We start from the raw sequence: 16,616 nt of genomic DNA, 5'->3' as shown, positions 1-16,616 counted from the left end.
TTGCAGACCAATCACATTCATTCTTCTAGTCTCGATCCTCCTTATCCGCAGTGTCCAGCCATGCCTCGTTCTACAAAGTCATCTGGCTCGTACGAGTTGCACGATCGCTCGAAAGAAGCCTCTTCCGTAGCACTACCATACGAAAATGGCGTCTCCTCTTCAGAACAGCTTGGAAGTATCGACAATGCCGATAAAGATGCCTCGAAAACACAAGCCGGCCCTGGTGGCTGGGGAGAGGATCTTGACGAGTCACAATATCCATCTGGGCTTCAGTTTGCACTCATCATCTTCTCCCTATTCATCTCTGTCTTTATCGTTGCCGTCAGTCAAACCGTCCTCGCCACGGCAATCCCGACCATCACAAGCGCGTTCAATAGCTTCGATGATATCGCCTGGTACAGCACGGGCGAGCAGATCACGGCCGTCGCGATGCAACTTCCATTCGGTCGGGCATATACATTGGCAAACAACAAGTGGACATTTCTGGTATCTGTCATCATCTATCTTGCGGGCAGCGCCATCTGTGGGTTCGCGCCTGTGTCCGTCGTTCTGATCATCGGAAGAGTCATCCAGGGCGTGGGTATGGCTGGTGTCTTCGGGGGTTCCTTCATCGTCCTCGCCCGCGTGACTCCGCTCAGGAAGCGGAGCTTGTTCGCTGGTCTCTTCGGGGCAGCATATGCCATTGCAAGTGTTATTGGTCCAATTATGGGTATGCGTCTTCCTTTCTTTATGGCTCGATACTATGTCATGCTAACTTGCTATCTGACAGGCGGTGCGATGACTACTGGGGCTTCTTGGAGATGGTGTTTCTGGTGTGAGTTTCAAACCTCGACGACTTACCTTCAGAAACACATTACTGACGTTCTTAGTCAACCTTCCCATCGGTGCGGTGGTGATTCCAACAATCATCTTCTGTCTGCCTGATTCCCTGGGACGAACATCTGCAACTCTGAAGGACATGACATGGAAAGAGATAATCATGAAATTCGATCCGCTGGGGACTGGCTTACTCCTAACTTCTCTGGTCTGCTTGATGCTTGCCTTGCAGTGGGGCGGAGGCGAGTACGCTTGGAGTGATGGTCGTGTCATAGCCGTCTTGGTCGTTTTCGCGGTGACTATCCTGCCTTGGATGGCCTTACAATACTTCCAAGGTGATGATGCTACTGTACCTCTGAGCATTTTGAAGCAGCGATCAGTCGCAGGCTCCAATCTCTACCTGCTCTTTTTGAATGGAGCTTTCGGTGTCTTCATCTTCTTTCTACCCGTTTGGTATGTCGCCTTGGAGCACCCGGCATATTGGTTTTACTGACGCTATGCAGGTTCCAGTCTATCAATGGCGACAGTGCCCAGTCATCTGGCTTCAAGCAGATAGCGTTGTGCATCAGCACTGCCATTGCGTCGATCGTCGCCGGCGGAATGGTCGTCGCCCTCGGGTTTTACAACCCCTTCATCATCGTTGGTTCAATGTTGGTCACGGCTGGATCAGCCCTCTACATGGTCATTAAGCCGGATGCTACTCTCGGAATGGTGTAAGTGTTTCCGAGTTGTGTTTGCGGATTAAATCCGGTATAATAGGCTAATGAGCTGTATAGGATTGGCGCTCAAATTCTCGTTGGCGCGGGTGTTGGAGTTGGTGCAGAGCAAGCAAACGTTGCCGTCCAGACTGTGTTGCCAAGCGAGAAGATTGCCAAGGGAACAAGTCTCACGCTCTTCACCAGATTACTAGGCGTTGCGTTGTCCGTTCCGGTTGCTCAGAGCGTCATCCAACAAGAGCTCGTCAAGGCGCTTGGCCCGTCTCTCGCCGGTGTTGTCTACGGGGACGGCGGTGCTCCAGACCTGCGCATGAAGCTGCAAACGATGTTTGGAGACAATACACCCGCGTTCCAAAGCGCTCTCAATGGAGTAAACTACGCCATCACGAGAACATTTATGCTGGCTATGATATTGGCTGCCATTTCGTTCCCGTTCGGGCTTCTCGTGGAATGGAAGAGTGTCAAAAAGGAGAAGAGAGCCGAGGAGGACCAGAAGGAAAGGGGAGGCAACCCAAAGGCCAACTAAAGTCCCCAAAATATCTGTACAGTAGACCAAATCAGTCTCGTTTATCGAGCTTGAGAATGCATGACCACAAGATCACTTCTGCAATTGTCTGCATCCAATCTGCACAGAGGGCCTCTAGGGGGGGAAATAAACATTAAAAAAAAGCATTTTGGCTTCAATTGTACTGCTTCAGACTTTGCAGGAGATGTTGAATTTGCTACGCAATGCATGAGACCACTTTGCGCTGGCCTTTTGTGTTCATTTGACAATCTTGCACTGAAGTTGTCGACTTGTCGCCTCGGGCCACAACGTCCAACCATGAACGTGGAAGACGGCAACAGACCATTGAGCGTCAGCTAAGGCTACAGCCTCAGTCACGTCATTATCGATGCGCAGACATTCCACCTAGCGTTGCATACATTTATGTCGACCGTGTCTTATGTTTCTGGCTCAGGCGACTCGTAGTGATGGCTGAAGTGGTGCACATGGTTGGTCACTCACAACTACATCAGCCAACCAAACTGATTCCGCAAGGTACTTTACCGCAATGCAAGAATCAACGTTTCAATATTCTAAGCGAATGAACTATAGCCACATTTCCCATTTTCATTTATGAATCTCTAAGCGGGAGGGCACTCTTGACTTGCATCCATTCATGGATGTTGAGTAAGAACCCATCGACCGAGCTGCATCATCCTGGAGATGGCATGGTGAACGGTAATTCCGTAGCCAAACAGCTACGGCCAATCAAGACGTCAGAGGCAGTCATTTCATTGGCCTTGTAATACCGGGCACTTGTTTTCGAAGATTCCGGTCAATCGGGAACCGTCAAACTTTCATGTCGAGTCAATGTTTGGGACCGGGAAAAGGCGTCGGCTTCCATTCACCGCGAAAATCTGCCAAGTTGGCCAAAGCTGCGAAGCCTCTCAGAGGCCAATCACGTCTAAGCTTAGGGTTGTAACTCCGTCGGCTCCGCTGTGCGTGAAAGATGATGACCTCGGAGCTTGAGCAGCTACACCATGCCAGAATTGTCGTAAAACAATGTCGAGCCTCGTGTAGTTTGGGTTCATCTCGAAGTACCTTGGGGCATTCTGTTCTTTAGTCTTTACAGCACAGTCCAATTTCAGCGAGTTGCCCCATAATCATCTGAGCACATTCTCGCTTTCGCTATGATTTCATCATTCAGGAAACTCCTGGTACCTATCCTAGCGGCTATGCATACGCAGGTGTGCATGGCCGCTGAGGTGGGGGAAGCAGGCTACGGTCTCATCGGCTATGGTATCACGATGTACCAGGTGAGCATGAGTCTACCTCAAGAGTTAAACTCAGAACTGACAGCGCTTAGCCCCTCTGCGCCTACTCGTGCCGCGTTGTGCTCTCCGGCAGCGCACTGAATTGCAGCACGATGGGTATCGAGGGTGGCCTGCCAATGCCTCAAACCTCCCCCGAGTGCTTCGCGACTGACGATGCCTTCCTAACATCCATGGCCCTCTGCCTGCGATTGGTTGGTCACATCTTTCGCGAGTCCGACAGCGAGAATTGTACTGACCTGTAGTAGCGTTGCACCGACCTTCCCTCATGGAAGATTGAGAAGTACTGGCACAAGACTGAAGCGAGCATCCGGAATAGTCACAGACGACTTGATGAACCTGGAGTTCATGTTGTTGCGAAACCTCCGGTTCCAAAGTGGACTTACCAACAGGCCCTCGCACAGGTTCAGGGCAATGTCACCTCGACGTTGGCATATGGAGAACCCCTTAATCGGACAGCTCTGGTTGCCGACTTCCAGTATCAGCTGCAGTATGACACAATGGAAATGTTTGAGAGGATGGAAACCCATCATGAGAAATATGGGTATGTCTTCTCCGTTGGATTCGAGAAAACTTTACTTACATGGTTCCAGATTGGTCCTCATTGCTCTGGGCGCCATTGTCCCCATTGCAAGCTCTTGGCTTCGCTTCCTACCATTGCCCAAGCTTTTCAAAGCCAAAGTCAGCGCCGCTATTATAGACCCGCCCTTGTTCGGCAGCCGCCACCAAGCGCCCTATTTCAACATGTTCATCATGCCAACGCGTGGCCAAGCGATGCTCATCGCGTATGTCGTGGTCCTCAACTTCGTTCTAAGTGGAGTAGATATCCAGTCAGCTCAGCCTAATGCATGGTGGTGGGACAACCAGTTACAGGAAGTCCTTACCTCTGTGGCCAACCGCACTGGTGTTCTCAGCTTCGCGAACGTGCCATTGCTCATCCTGTATGCCGGCAGAAACAACTTTCTGTACTGGTTGACAGACTGGACACAGTCGACATTCATGGTCATGCATCGTTGGACTGCATACCTGTGTACCCTTCAAGCTATCATGCACTCTATCATATGGCTTCGCATATATGTCGTCTTAGGATGGCATGATAGCGAATCGAAGCTTGCTTACTGGGTGTGGGGTATCATCGCAACGCTTGCGATGGGCCTACTACTCCCAGCGTCTGCCATTCCCTTCCGTGCCAAGATGTACGAGATGTTCTTCTTTTGGCACATGGTACTTGCTGTCTTCTCGGTGGTAGGTTGCTACCTGCATATTATATACCGCTTCAACCATCAATGGGGATACGAGATTTGGATGTACATCGCTATAGCAGTCTGGGGATTCGACCGCGTTGCCAGGCTTGCCAGAATGGCCAGAAATGGCTGGCGGCAAGCCGTTGTCACAGTCATTGACGACGAATACATCCAAGTTGACATAGAAGGGGCAAAGGGTCATGGACACGCCTATCTCTACTTCCCGACGCTAACGTGGAGAATCTGGGAAAGTCATCCCTTCTCTATCATGGGAACTAGAGTGAGATCTGCGGATCCTCCGCGATCGTCCTCGGGAAGCTCAACCGAGAAGGCACTGGGGTCGACATCCAAGCTTTCCAGCACAACAGCCGCCGATGTGGTCATCATCCACGAACCCCCTCATGTTGGCCTTTCCTTCTTAATCCGAACGTTTGACGGCGCCACAGGCATGCTTCGCCACAAGACCCGACTTCCCGTTCTCGTCGAAGCAGACTATCTGCCATACCCCGACTTAACCAAGTATCAAACTCTTATATGCATCGTTGGAGGTGTGGCAATCACAGCTGTAGCACCAGCTTTACGTGCCTACCCAGGACACGCCAAGGTGTACTGGTCATGCAGGAGTCCTGGTCTGGTCGAAATCGTTGACCTTGATCGTATTGACACGGACATCCTGGTAGGCGAGAGGTTCAAGTTGCGCAACGTTCTGGAAGAGGAGATTGCAAAAGCCAAGGGAGATACGGGGGTTGTCGTCGGTGGTCCCGCAGCTATGACTGACAAGGTGCGGTGCATTGTGAGCGAAATGGCACGCAAAGCACCGATCCCAGTGACTTTGATCGATGAAACTTACTACTGGTAGACCAGGCGCACTCTACCCTCATGCGCATACTTAGAAAGCAATACCCTTATTGGCGCAACCTTATATATTGAAATAAGGTCCAGTCATCTGAGTCCGATATGATTCAAAGTGCAATGTAGGGCTAAGATCATGTGCACGTTACAGCTTGCACAAGCAAGAAAAATACCTTTAATCGCTTAAATCAGTGGAACAATTTGCGGCGTCTTGTACGTCACATTGAAACCCGGGGTGATGAGTGCATCGGAATTTACATTAAAAAAGACTAGAACAGGATTCGGCGATGTTGTTCAAAACCAAAGCTCGTCTCATTTTACACAAGAACATAAGTACAACGAAGGAGGGACTGCCAAACATACACCTTGCCGCCATTATATCTAGCCCTTGCACCCCATTTTTCACTTCAAACACTTTCGCCCAGACTCATTTTATGAGGACGGGGAGTAAGTACTTCCTTACGAAATAGGATAGGTTTCGGGATGGTCAATCTGTTCTTCGTCCGGTGCTTGTAGCCTGTAAACATGCTCTTTCTTCGAGGTTTCACTTGTTAGTTGGTAAACCTGATCAACGGCGGCTCTCACTTCATCCGTAAATTTGACCCGTTTTCCGTGCTTTTCTAAAATCTTTGAAAGCTTCAGTCTCGAATCTTCCCATGATTTCTTCCAAGCCAGTAGGAATACCTCAGACGTTACAACCATTGATGGCTGATGGTCCAGAAGGAGTTCAAGGGCGTCAACCGGCGAGAAGACTGCTCCAGAGACTGCAAAACGATCTTGTCGCTAAATTGAATGCTGGGGTTGTGCTGGTGGAGAATACGAAGTGTTTCTTGCACCTGCCACTGTACTGAGGTGAATATTTTGCCCAGAGTGTCCTCGGAGATTCCGGTCACAGGTCTGAAGTGGCTGAGAAATATTTCCAAGATGGCTGCAGAGTCTACTGCTTGCAGCATGTCTTGGGTGACGCACAGGGCTGGATTTCGCTTGAATAACTCTGCCAAGACACCTTTTTTGGTCTCGCCTCCATAGTCTTTCAGTTCCAAGGCTCGCAGCAGGATCTCTTGGGTAGCTGGAGCTGCGCTGTCGAACTTGAGTAAGAGCTCCATGCATGCGACGTTCTCCTGCGCCAGAAGCACGTCTTTTGGTACCTTGCTCATAGGGGTGCAATCGAGCAGTGCTTTAAGGGCCTGTTCGCTCGGGCCGCATTTGAGCATTCGGTCAGTCACCCCGATCCCACCCATGCGGGGCATGAGAAGCTTGATTGTATCCGCAACAGCATACGACCGGGAAGTGAGGATGTGGCACATGGTATCTTCATGAGACGCCGCGCTCTTGTCAAGATCCAATAGTTGACGAATAGTTTTCTCTGAATCCAGTGTTCCGAGCTGAGATGCAGCGACAATATCGTGGTCAGAGACACGAAGTGACTCTGCCATGGAGATGATCACATCCACAAAGGTTTCTTTTCGATCGCGTCCTGGCCAATATTCAGAACAAAAGTTGCGCAGCGCAATCGTAAGCGGTGTTTCGCCAAGCCGGTTGGCAATAGCAGCATCTGCACCGCATTCCAGTAGCTTGCGGACAGATGCAGCATCATCCACTGCACATGCGTAATGTAAGGGGGTGGAATATTCAGTATGAACATGGCTTGGGGTTGGCGTATGCTTCAAAAGTAACGAGACAATGTCTGCGTTTTTGCCATGGATTGCAGCGAAAACGGGCTTCTCGAAGTATCCGGCCGTAGCGTCAAGATCGGCGCCACGTTGTATGAGCTTCTCAACCATAGCGCTACTTCCAAGGAGACAGGTTAGATGCAGTGGAGATCCGAGAGGCCGCCCCACGTCAGCGACGTTTGCCCCGTGGTCGATCAGAAATTGCACTATGGCTGAGCACTTGGATAACTGCTGCATAGACTTGTACTGTGAAGTGTAGTGATCCCCCCTTCCCAAAGCCCAGGTAGGTGATGGCTTTCGCGCATTTGGGAGGGTGAGGCTGTTGACAATTTTCCGGAGTCCCTCATCTTTCGCAGTACGTAGCGTCGAAACAGCGCATACTTCCAGGGCAGTAATTAATGGCGTGCCATGTTCGGCACTGGTGCACTCTGTGTGGGCTCCAATTTCAAGCAGTACCTGTACTGCCTCAAAATTCAAATTCAGTGCTGCGACTTGCAGCGGCAAATTGCCGTCATCTTCTGTTGGTAGATTGACGTCAATATCACCCTGTTCCAGCATCAACTTGACAGAAAATGCTGATCCCACTGCAGAAACTTTGAGAAAACGCTGTGCTGTCGGTGCTGCGAAGCAAAGCAGGACTCGTATGACAGATTTTGCGAGACCTGCCACGGCGAATGCCCCATCAAGGGCTGTCTCTAAAGAGCCTTTGTCGGGGATGCTTTCAATAAGCAGCTCTATCATTTTGGTCCGACCACGCTCGCATGCCACGGAGAGCATGTTTATAGCCTGAGCTCCTTCTCCAAGTAGTACTCTCACAATGTCGAGGTGATTGTTTTCAATAGCTTTCCTGACAGCCGAGCTGCTGCTATCATTTGCACCAGCCAGTAGTAAGTGACGCATGATCGAGACCCGACCTTTAGCAGCTGCGATAGTGAGAGGTGTGCCTGATTCATGAACACTGAGTTCGATGTCGGCACCGTTTTCCAAGAGTACTTTGACCACGTCCAAAGAGCCGTTTGCAATGGCTGCATGCATCGGACTCGCATCCGCAGCTTGAAAGTACATATAACTCCTCCTTTTCTTCCCGTGAACATTCACTGGCGCCCCGGCCTGAATCAACTCCTGGACGATAGCCAAACTTCCATTTCCAGAAGCCATGATAAGAGGATGTTGTCCTTCCTGAGGGTCAATAATCGGGTCTGCCCCTTGGGACAAGAGATCCTTGACAATCTCCACATCCTTGCTTGCAACTCCCAACTGCAGATCAGTCTGTACTCCCGAGTCGCTCTGTGACGATGGGATTTCCATGTCTACCCTGGCTCCGTGTTGGAAAAGGATGTTCACACTCTGCTCGTGACCTGCAACAAGAGAGCTTCTCAAAGGTGTCTTCCACCGGCCTGCTATCAGGTTGACATTGGCTCCAGCATCCGATAGACTTTGCACTAAATTGTCGTGACCACGCGAGGATGCAGCCTGTAGAGCCGTCCCGTAAAAGTACCCAATGCTATTGATGTTTGTACCTCGGGACACGAGGAGATCAACAGCTTTAAGGTCTCCGATGAAAGCAGCCATTTGTAAAACGAGGCCCCATTGGATGTTTGTTGTCCGGACAAATGGCATTTGGGTGAGGAAGAAAAAAAGAACTCCACCACACCCCTCCGTGAAAAGATACTCCAAGGATGGCGTTACGGTAAATTTTCCGTCTGTAGATCGGTACGATCCATGGGTTTGATTTCCGGTAACATTTCCATGGAAATAGCGGAGAGCCTGTTCTAGGAGACTGTGTTGTTCGTCAAGATGACATGGCACAATTGCCCCGGCAGTCACAAGCTTTCGCACTATCGACAGGGCCGATAGCTCACGACCAGCCGCTGCGAAAAGTGGATTCTTGTTGTTTGTCGAGCCTAGATGGGAATCACCAAGCGGAGACCGGTCGGGAGAAAAGTTCTTGTCGCGGCCTTCCATGTTTACATCCGCCCCTGCTGAAATAAGGAGATCCACGATATGTTCAGAACCGTGCTTCGCAGCTAGTTGCACCGGGTATACCGTTTGTCCGCCAAGATCATTAGGATCAGAGCCCTTGTCGAGAAGAAAAGTCAAAGTTTGCTCCTGTTGATCCAGTTCAGCGTGTGGTGGCGAGTGCCTCCTCTGATGCAACCATCCTATATCATTCCGGTCCCAGTCCGTTTCCGGGTCAAACTTGACCAACCCTCTAATCACGGCTTGAAGAGGTGAAATCGTAGGTATCAAGGTCCCGTTATCCATGTCATTCCGAGGTCCGATGCCGCGATGACGTTGGACCCCTGAAATCCGGTGCCAGAATTTCTCCAGTTTTGTGTCTGCACCTATCCAATGCAGATTTAAGTGTTTGTCGTGTGAAACTGTGTTCACATCAATGCCCAGATCCAACACCAAGTAGCGAACAACATCTATGTGTCCATTCTCACTGGATTTCACCAGCGCGCGACTCAATGTTGTCATTCCAGAAGGTGGCATCAGCTGCGGCCAATAGCGAAGAACTAACTTCATGAAAGCCGTGGATCCACTAGCCGCCGCTGCCACGAACACATCTCCGGCTGAAACTGAGTTTTGAATTTGCAAAAAAAGGCCGGTCTAGGAGCATTTGAGCGACAGCGAGGTTATTATGGAGAGCGCACATATGCAGCCCGCCCTCAACGTCCTTTACTGACAGCAACTCTTGATCTCCCGTTTCAAGTATGATACTCATCAGCTGAATATCTCCCGATTCACAGCTTTTGGAAAAACTTGAGCGTAGCTTCTTTTTGCTCCTGCCTGTTTTCTGATATGTTTCAGCTGCTGTGCAAGTTGTTTCTTGCAACGTGGAACATTCATCTGGCGACAAATGTTGCGAAGCCAATGCGAGTGCGAAGTTAACCACATCAGTATGATGCGCTGCGTGCCCTTTGTGAACCATGCGCCTGATATGGGCGTGGAATTGCTTCTGAGATTTTGTGGCTTCGATAAGATGTTGAAGGATGGACAATTGGCCAGCCTCCGCCGCTGTCTCCACGGCCAAATCGATCTGATGACTAGATATGCCCAAGGTATCCTCGTGTTCCAAAAGCAATTTGACCATATTTATATGACCTGCGAACGTTGCCGCTGGGAGAGAATCAGGCGTTTTTTGCTGCTTGGTCTTGCAGTTGGGAAGTCTGCTGGATGCTCGAATGCGACGTTTCTGATTCATCGTGCCCTTCTCCGATAATTACCTCGAAATCGGTTAGGGGTTTTCGAGCTTTCTGAAAATCGTGGGTTTCTGTATTTTTGTCGTATTTCTGCGACTTTCCACAACGATGTTGACTTCTGGGCACTTCTGCCGTCCACAAACACACGTATCGAGGTGGTGGGCTCCTCATACACATCGCCTGGGACAAGAAGTGCCGTTGGTAAGAGTAGCCTTTTCGGAGCATCAGCGCAATGGCGTCTTCATGGCCGCCCGCAGCAGCCGCGTGAAATGCATCCTTCGAGAATTCAGCTTGATGTACGTCTGCCTTTGCATTCAATAACAGCTCTACAGACCGCAGCCGACCGTGGTATGCTGCAGCCTGAAGCGCCGATCCGTAGAACCCTGTCTGCTGATTCACTTTGGCACCTTCTTCAATGAGAAGTCTCAGAAGATTGTCGTGTCCTTTTAGTCCAGCAGCTTGGAGCGCATCGCCGAAAGCACCGGAAGCATTGATGTTTGCCCCTTTGTCCAGCAGAAGACGAACCATTGGTCGGTAGTTGAGCAATGCAGCTGTCCTCAATGGAGACCCAAAGGCCCCTTCAACTTCCACGTCCATCTTCTGATCTAGAAGAAACTCTACTAAGTCCTTATGATTGTATAAAGTTGCGACAGCGACAGCATCCGAAGGAATCAAATCGTCGTCTCCGATGTTTCGGTGAAAATATCGCCGAAGAACTTCGAGCTGCCCGCCCTGGATCGCCTTCAACGACCTTTTCCTGAACTTGTCTTTGGTTTCCCGTTTGAGGGTTTCGAATTTGGAGCTTTCAAGTAACTGAACAACTATGACGAAACCAACCAAGGCAGCACCTTGCATTGCTTCCTCATACTCTTCTTCGTTTGTGATTGCAATGCCAAGATCCACAAGATGCACAGCTACATCTTCTTGGCCGCCTCTCAAGGCAGCTTGTAATGCATTTTTGAACTTAGAACCGCATGTCGTGTCGGCTCCAAGTTCCAGGAGCTTTTCGACTACCTGTAAATGCCCACTGAAACATGCCGCATGCAACGGGCTTCCGAACTTCCCGCATTCGACATTGAGTTTGGCACCATATCTCGCCAGGATCGTCACAGTAGGCGTATGCCCAAACGTAGACGCGAGGTAGAGAGGCGTATACCCTACCTGGGTCCGTTGATTGGTATCAATAGAATCAATCTGCGACAGACCTATCCTGAGGACATCATCGAGTCCGAAGGTACTCAACACGAAAAGAAACCCGTTTTCGGAATCGGAAATGGCGGACAAAGCGGGTATCATTTCATGGCTTCTTTGGAGAGAAATGACGATATCACTTACTGTTTCAATCCAGAGTTCGAAGGACAGCGTCGTTAGCCAGTCTTTGTCGAACATAAATGAGATTATGTTCAGATAGACGCCAGGATTATGTGCTGTTCTCGAAGCAAAACTCTCGTGGCCTCTGAGGAAGACCTGAACTTACTGGTGCGAGAACCTTACGACGTTGTACTGAGTATCCAGAAGAGCCAAATTATAATAAATATTCATCAGCTGGGCTGCATCCAAGGTTGGATCCTGGTCAGATTCCAGCGCCGCCAAAAAAAGCCGGTGGGGTCAGGGGTTCTCTCATGTGCAGTACCCACGACAAGGCCTTCATTGCAAGGTCACGGGCTTTATTCCGGGCTCGCGATATGCGGTCAAGTGAGCCTTGATAAAGCTGGTCTATGCTCTCGGGGAGTCTATCGCGGAGAGCGGAGAGGACATCATCCTCAACTGTTTCATGACATATTCGCTCCATGTAGAGTTTGACCCAGAGAAGCCTTTCATTCGTCAGCTTAAACTCTATGCACAGCTTTTTCCAGGGCTGTGGAAAACACTCTTGGAGTAGCAACTCACATCTCACCGGCACCTTCAAGTAGTGCTTCCTCCAAAACCTTGCGGGTGTCGAAGCTGACAACTCCCCCGAGCAGCAATTTGGCTGCCAGCGCGGCGTCAATTTGATGCCTCATAAAAGCCTCCATGTCTTGTCTCGTCGACTCAGGAGTGATTTGGATTTTGAAAGCGGCTGTTGGTTTCATGGCGACGCGGTTAGAGCTTCTGCTCGTGACGAAAATCTTCACCACATTGTCGGCCTGGGAGACCATATCATCGAGGGCCTTGACGAGCGTATATCTATTATCATCATCGATACCATCGAGACCATCGATGATGATTGTGATAGGATCTTCTTCGGCCAGTTCCAGTATAAGTCGCACATAGTCTTTGGTCTGGAGCTTCATCATATCAAACCTACCGGCCGGAGATCGGGCCAGTTGTCGCTCATACCCCGAGCAAAGAAACTGTTTCACCGTCGTCCGACTCGAAGGATCGATGGAAAGTTGAAACAGTATAGTACTTAAGACATCGTCACACGAACGACGCGCCTTTTGGAACTCGGGGTTCGCGCAGTAGAAATACCCCAAAGGAGACGCAGATGGGTCGTTGCCAGCCGCTGAAATCATGGTATCCACGACCACAGAGCACAAAGTCGATTTGCCCGACCCAGGGATTCCATAGAGATAAAAAAGAGAGGACGAGCTTGAGGTGAACCACTGGTTATAATCCTGGTGGTTGAGCAACCATTGGCCGACACCTGCCAGGCGAGATTCGGCAATGAATTGGTGATGGGAGTAGTAAGGTGCGACGGATAGCCATGAGGCAATGTCGTTGAATTTGTCTTCGGACAGTAACTCAGACGACTGCATGGGAAATCGTTTAAATTTTCCATCAAGTGAGCGAAGTATATCCGTGTCCGCAAGTGTTGTAAGCTGATTTACTTCATGCTCTCGATCTTGCAATTCCTTTTTTCGGTCTTCCTTGACTGTGCGGAAGGGACTCTTGAGCGCCCGGGCTAGCGAAACCTGATGTCAGTCCAAGCATCGAGACCAGCCAGCGTGGAAAGTCATCAATTGAATGATAAAAAGTACGAATACTTACTGATTGTTCTTTCTACTGTAGAACCTCACAGCGTAGCTCAAGTGGGTCAGGATCTCTGCATAGAGGCGGATCAAAGCGCGCTCTACCTCCCTTTCTATATCGGACTGTATCCCGCGCACGTGGAGCTTCTCGATCATGCGATACCTCGCGAGTCTTCGAGCAATGTCTTCAACTTGAGGCAGGTTAGCTCTAATATCTTCAGCTGTTGTTTGTTCAAGTACTCACGGTCTGTGGCTACTGCGGTGAATACTTGAACTTCAGACACTGTGGTTTGCAACAAGAACCTAAATGCCGCCCAAGGCAATGCAGCATGAGCAGGGTCATATTGCACTGCCGCATCGCCGGTCTCCTTGAAACGTTGAATCCATCCTGCGATCTTCTCCATCACATCTCTAACGATCACTACGTCGCCGTTGGGCTTTGTGAACTTCCATCTCTTCCGTAGGGCCAAATCCCTCGCTTTTTCGACCTCTTGGAGTACCGCGCTCTGTTCAGGGAAATGATAATAAGCGAATGATCCAGATGATCGATTCAGAGGCTCGGGGGCGATACTAACCAGAACATCACGTCTATTCGTCTTGGACGGACCTAATCCCTTTTGTGTATCAGAATCCAGTAGTTGGAAAGCCTTTTCCCACAAGCTGCCAGGGACATTCCCGATGGACGCCATGGCTGTAGGGCTCCCTGACGTGCAATTACACTTTGACTTCCATGAAAAGTCTACAAAGATGAATTCGGTTCAAGTCTCGGGTGTCAATGGCCTAACTTGCAGATGCCGATGGATAGATGAAGTAGGAAGCATGTCAAAATGAGGCTACGAGCTGCTGACGCCCAGCTTTGCCTGTCTGGCCTCAGCCGCAGTGACTCCCCGCTTCGCCATGCATTTCGGAGCAATTGATTGGCTACAAGTGACGAATGTCATTCAACTTGAGACAATTTGAGATGTCCAGTGCCAATCGCAGACACGGGTAAGCTCAATCACCCCTGCCAGTGGCACAGCCAACAGGTGTAAGCTCGACTGTTTCTGTCTCAACGCAAACGGCGGTCAAGCTTACTGAGAACTTCCTAGGCTGACCGATCAAACTTGGTACTTTTACTTGGAAGCCATATCCGCACAGTATGCGACAACATCGAGTCTTCCTATCCGGGCGGAGACTCCTCGCTAATAATCGGGGGGATAAATGCTTATACTACGTGTCGAGAAATGTATTTCATTCTGAGAATTCTTATCTCTATCGTCCCTGGTGTCCCTGTTATCATCTTTACCTACCACCGGCCCAGACAGCTTGTAATATCTGCCTAATTAATCAGATATCAAAACTCACAATGTGATGGAAGCACGATATGATTCAAAGTTCCCCATCGAATCGCCAGTTCAACGCGGGCGATTGAAAAGTTTAATAGAAGGTTGACACAACATGCGACAGCTCCTGGATCACAGAGATCTTCGAAAGGGCGGGCGCAGACAAGGATGAACAAACACTCTCTCTCTCTTACAGAAAATAGCACTCGAAATGCTTTCCCCCTCCTCCCAGAGAGGATTTTCCAGTCCCACTGATCATTACCGCTAATGGGATGGAATTATCCTGCATTGAAACGTGGGCGTCTCAAAAAGTGGCTTTCTCTTGGAAAGTAGCTGCATGAGCGGTGAATGTCTCGGTGAAGCGGGCAACTCGGCGAAGTCGATGGATAGGTGAGGCGGGAGACGTCAGTGGCTGTGTGAGTCTGGGCACGTGGTACATGTGGCTTGAGCGGCACAGAATCAGCACGGAATCCGGATATTTCAAGTCGGGGTAAGTTCTTTGATAATCGGATAAGCTTCACAGCTGCGGAGACTCTCCCACACCGTCCTGCGACCGGAACGCATACCTTGGGATAGCTTCGAGTCTGGAGACAGGTCTATCATCATCGCATCAATGAACAACAAAATTATCGATCTCCCCGGAGGTAAAATATCCGTTGCGTGTGGTGATCAGCTTATTCGAGCTCGAGGAATTCGATATGCATCCGCAAGTCGCTTTCAGCTTCCTACCCCTGTTGGCAAATGGCACGACATAAAGGACTGTACCGGTCCATCTCCAATCTGCCCTCAGACTGTGCCTTCCCGGCTAGATTTTGTCACCGGGCCCATCACAGCAGGGCGCGACCAAGACGAAGACTGTCTACATGTGACAGTAACTACAACTGTCGATGCGCTTTCGGGCGGACAGAAGCTGCCGGTCATGGCGTATCTACACGGAGGGGCTTACGTTTCGGGTGGCGCAGACCTGGATTGCTACCAACCAACTGGCCTAGTGGAGAGAGGGGTCGTTGGCGTCAACATCTCCTATCGACTTGGAGTATTCGGATTTCAGCCAATCCCAGATATCGCTCCCGCAAATCTTGGGTTGCTGGACCAAGTGGAAGCTCTTCGCTGGATCAAGAAAAATATAGCTGCGTTCGGCGGCGACCCTGACAACGTCACGCTCCTTGGACAATCCGCCGGAGCAGGTTCCATCTACTGTCTTATGCTTGCAGAAGGGACTGATGGCCTATTCCACAAAGCCATATTACAAAGTGCGCCTCTGGAGATATGGACGCCAGACCGTGAAGAGATGGTTTGGTCGTTGGGCCGCCTTGCCCAAGAAAGACTCGCGACCGATACCAGGCCAAGGAGTTCCCAGGAGATGCTATCTCTACAGACTGAGCTTCTGCTCACTGCTACGGGACAGTTGCCATTCGGTCCGCTTATGGGGCATGGACCATTGCCCGACCATACAGATGTACCTGAGAAGCTCCGCCTGGTAGCGCAGCGAATACCCATCATGCTTGGATACACGAAGGATGAAGGCGTCCCATTCGTCCGAATGAACAAGACCCTGCGTCCTTATGCTAATCTGCCTTTGATTGGACAGTTCATCGAGCGACTTGCAGCTTGGTTCGTTTCTGGAAAGGTGTTCACATGGCTCACCGATCGCCTCCACAAGCAATACTTGGAGGCGGAGGGTCAGGCAACACTCTACCGCTTCCAGTGGCACCCTTCACATAGCTCACTGCGGGCGGCCCACTGCATCGAGCTACCGTTCCTCCTTGGTTCATGGGAGTCATGGAAATCTGCACCAATGATAGAAGGAGAAGCATCTCAAGACGCTATGGACGGTTTAGGTGACAGGCTCAAAGATATCTGGATGGAGTTTGCCAACCATGGAAACGACAATATTCAGGGGTTCACAGTCACCGGCGACGAGACAAAATGGAACATTGTGAATCATTGAAGTAGCCTGTTTTCAAATGGTCTCTTCAAACCTTTCCGGCCAGTTGAATATTTCTCATATAAAACTCCAT

At 50.2% G+C, this 16,616-nt stretch overlaps 6 protein-coding genes across 6 annotated transcripts; 3 read left to right on the top strand and 3 right to left on the bottom strand.

Moving 5' to 3' along the window:
• Positions 1–60: 60 nt before the first annotated feature.
• Positions 61–2,058, top strand: aflT-0 (Efflux pump aflT; the record flags this gene model as incomplete). Its single annotated transcript, XM_037315563.1, has 5 exons — positions 61–709; positions 770–814; positions 870–1,269; positions 1,320–1,529; positions 1,593–2,058. The coding sequence occupies 5 exons, from the start codon at positions 61–63 to the stop codon at positions 2,056–2,058; spliced, it is 1,770 nt and encodes a 589-aa protein (XP_037185240.1).
• A 1,148-nt stretch (positions 2,059–3,206) lies between these two features.
• On the top strand, positions 3,207–5,450 carry freB-1 (Ferric/cupric reductase transmembrane component B; the record flags this gene model as incomplete). Its single annotated transcript, XM_037315562.1, has 4 exons — positions 3,207–3,332; positions 3,383–3,541; positions 3,596–3,891; positions 3,941–5,450. The coding sequence occupies 4 exons, from the start codon at positions 3,207–3,209 to the stop codon at positions 5,448–5,450; spliced, it is 2,091 nt and encodes a 696-aa protein (XP_037185239.1).
• Positions 5,451–6,135: 685 nt separating this feature from the next.
• CGCA056_v000300 (Ankyrin repeat domain-containing protein 50) lies at positions 6,136–8,424 on the bottom strand (the record flags this gene model as incomplete). The annotated part of the gene is made up of 1 exon (XM_037315561.1): positions 6,136–8,424. The coding sequence occupies one exon, from the start codon at positions 8,422–8,424 to the stop codon at positions 6,136–6,138; it is 2,289 nt and encodes a 762-aa protein (XP_037185238.1).
• A 3,471-nt stretch (positions 8,425–11,895) lies between these two features.
• CGCA056_v000299 (uncharacterized protein) lies at positions 11,896–12,595 on the bottom strand (the record flags this gene model as incomplete). The annotated part of the gene is made up of 2 exons (XM_037315560.1): positions 11,896–12,136; positions 12,213–12,595. The coding sequence occupies 2 exons, from the start codon at positions 12,593–12,595 to the stop codon at positions 11,896–11,898; spliced, it is 624 nt and encodes a 207-aa protein (XP_037185524.1).
• Positions 12,596–13,288: 693 nt separating this feature from the next.
• CGCA056_v000298 (uncharacterized protein) lies at positions 13,289–13,962 on the bottom strand (the record flags this gene model as incomplete). The annotated part of the gene is made up of 2 exons (XM_037315559.1): positions 13,289–13,464; positions 13,518–13,962. 2 exons carry the CDS (start codon positions 13,960–13,962, stop codon positions 13,289–13,291), a joined length of 621 nt encoding a protein of 206 aa, XP_037185523.1.
• Positions 13,963–15,514: 1,552 nt separating this feature from the next.
• On the top strand, positions 15,515–16,546 carry pnbA-3 (Para-nitrobenzyl esterase; the record flags this gene model as incomplete). Its single annotated transcript, XM_037315558.1, has 1 exon — positions 15,515–16,546. One exon carries the CDS (start codon positions 15,515–15,517, stop codon positions 16,544–16,546), a length of 1,032 nt encoding a protein of 343 aa, XP_037185042.1.
• Positions 16,547–16,616: the final 70 nt, after the last annotated feature.

Source organism: Colletotrichum aenigma (assembly GCF_013390185.1).
Source record: "Colletotrichum aenigma strain Cg56 chromosome Unknown KSG_Cg56_contig01, whole genome shotgun sequence".
Lineage (NCBI taxonomy): Eukaryota > Fungi > Ascomycota > Sordariomycetes > Glomerellales > Glomerellaceae > Colletotrichum > Colletotrichum aenigma.
This window is presented reverse-complemented; position numbering and strand designations above follow the sequence as displayed.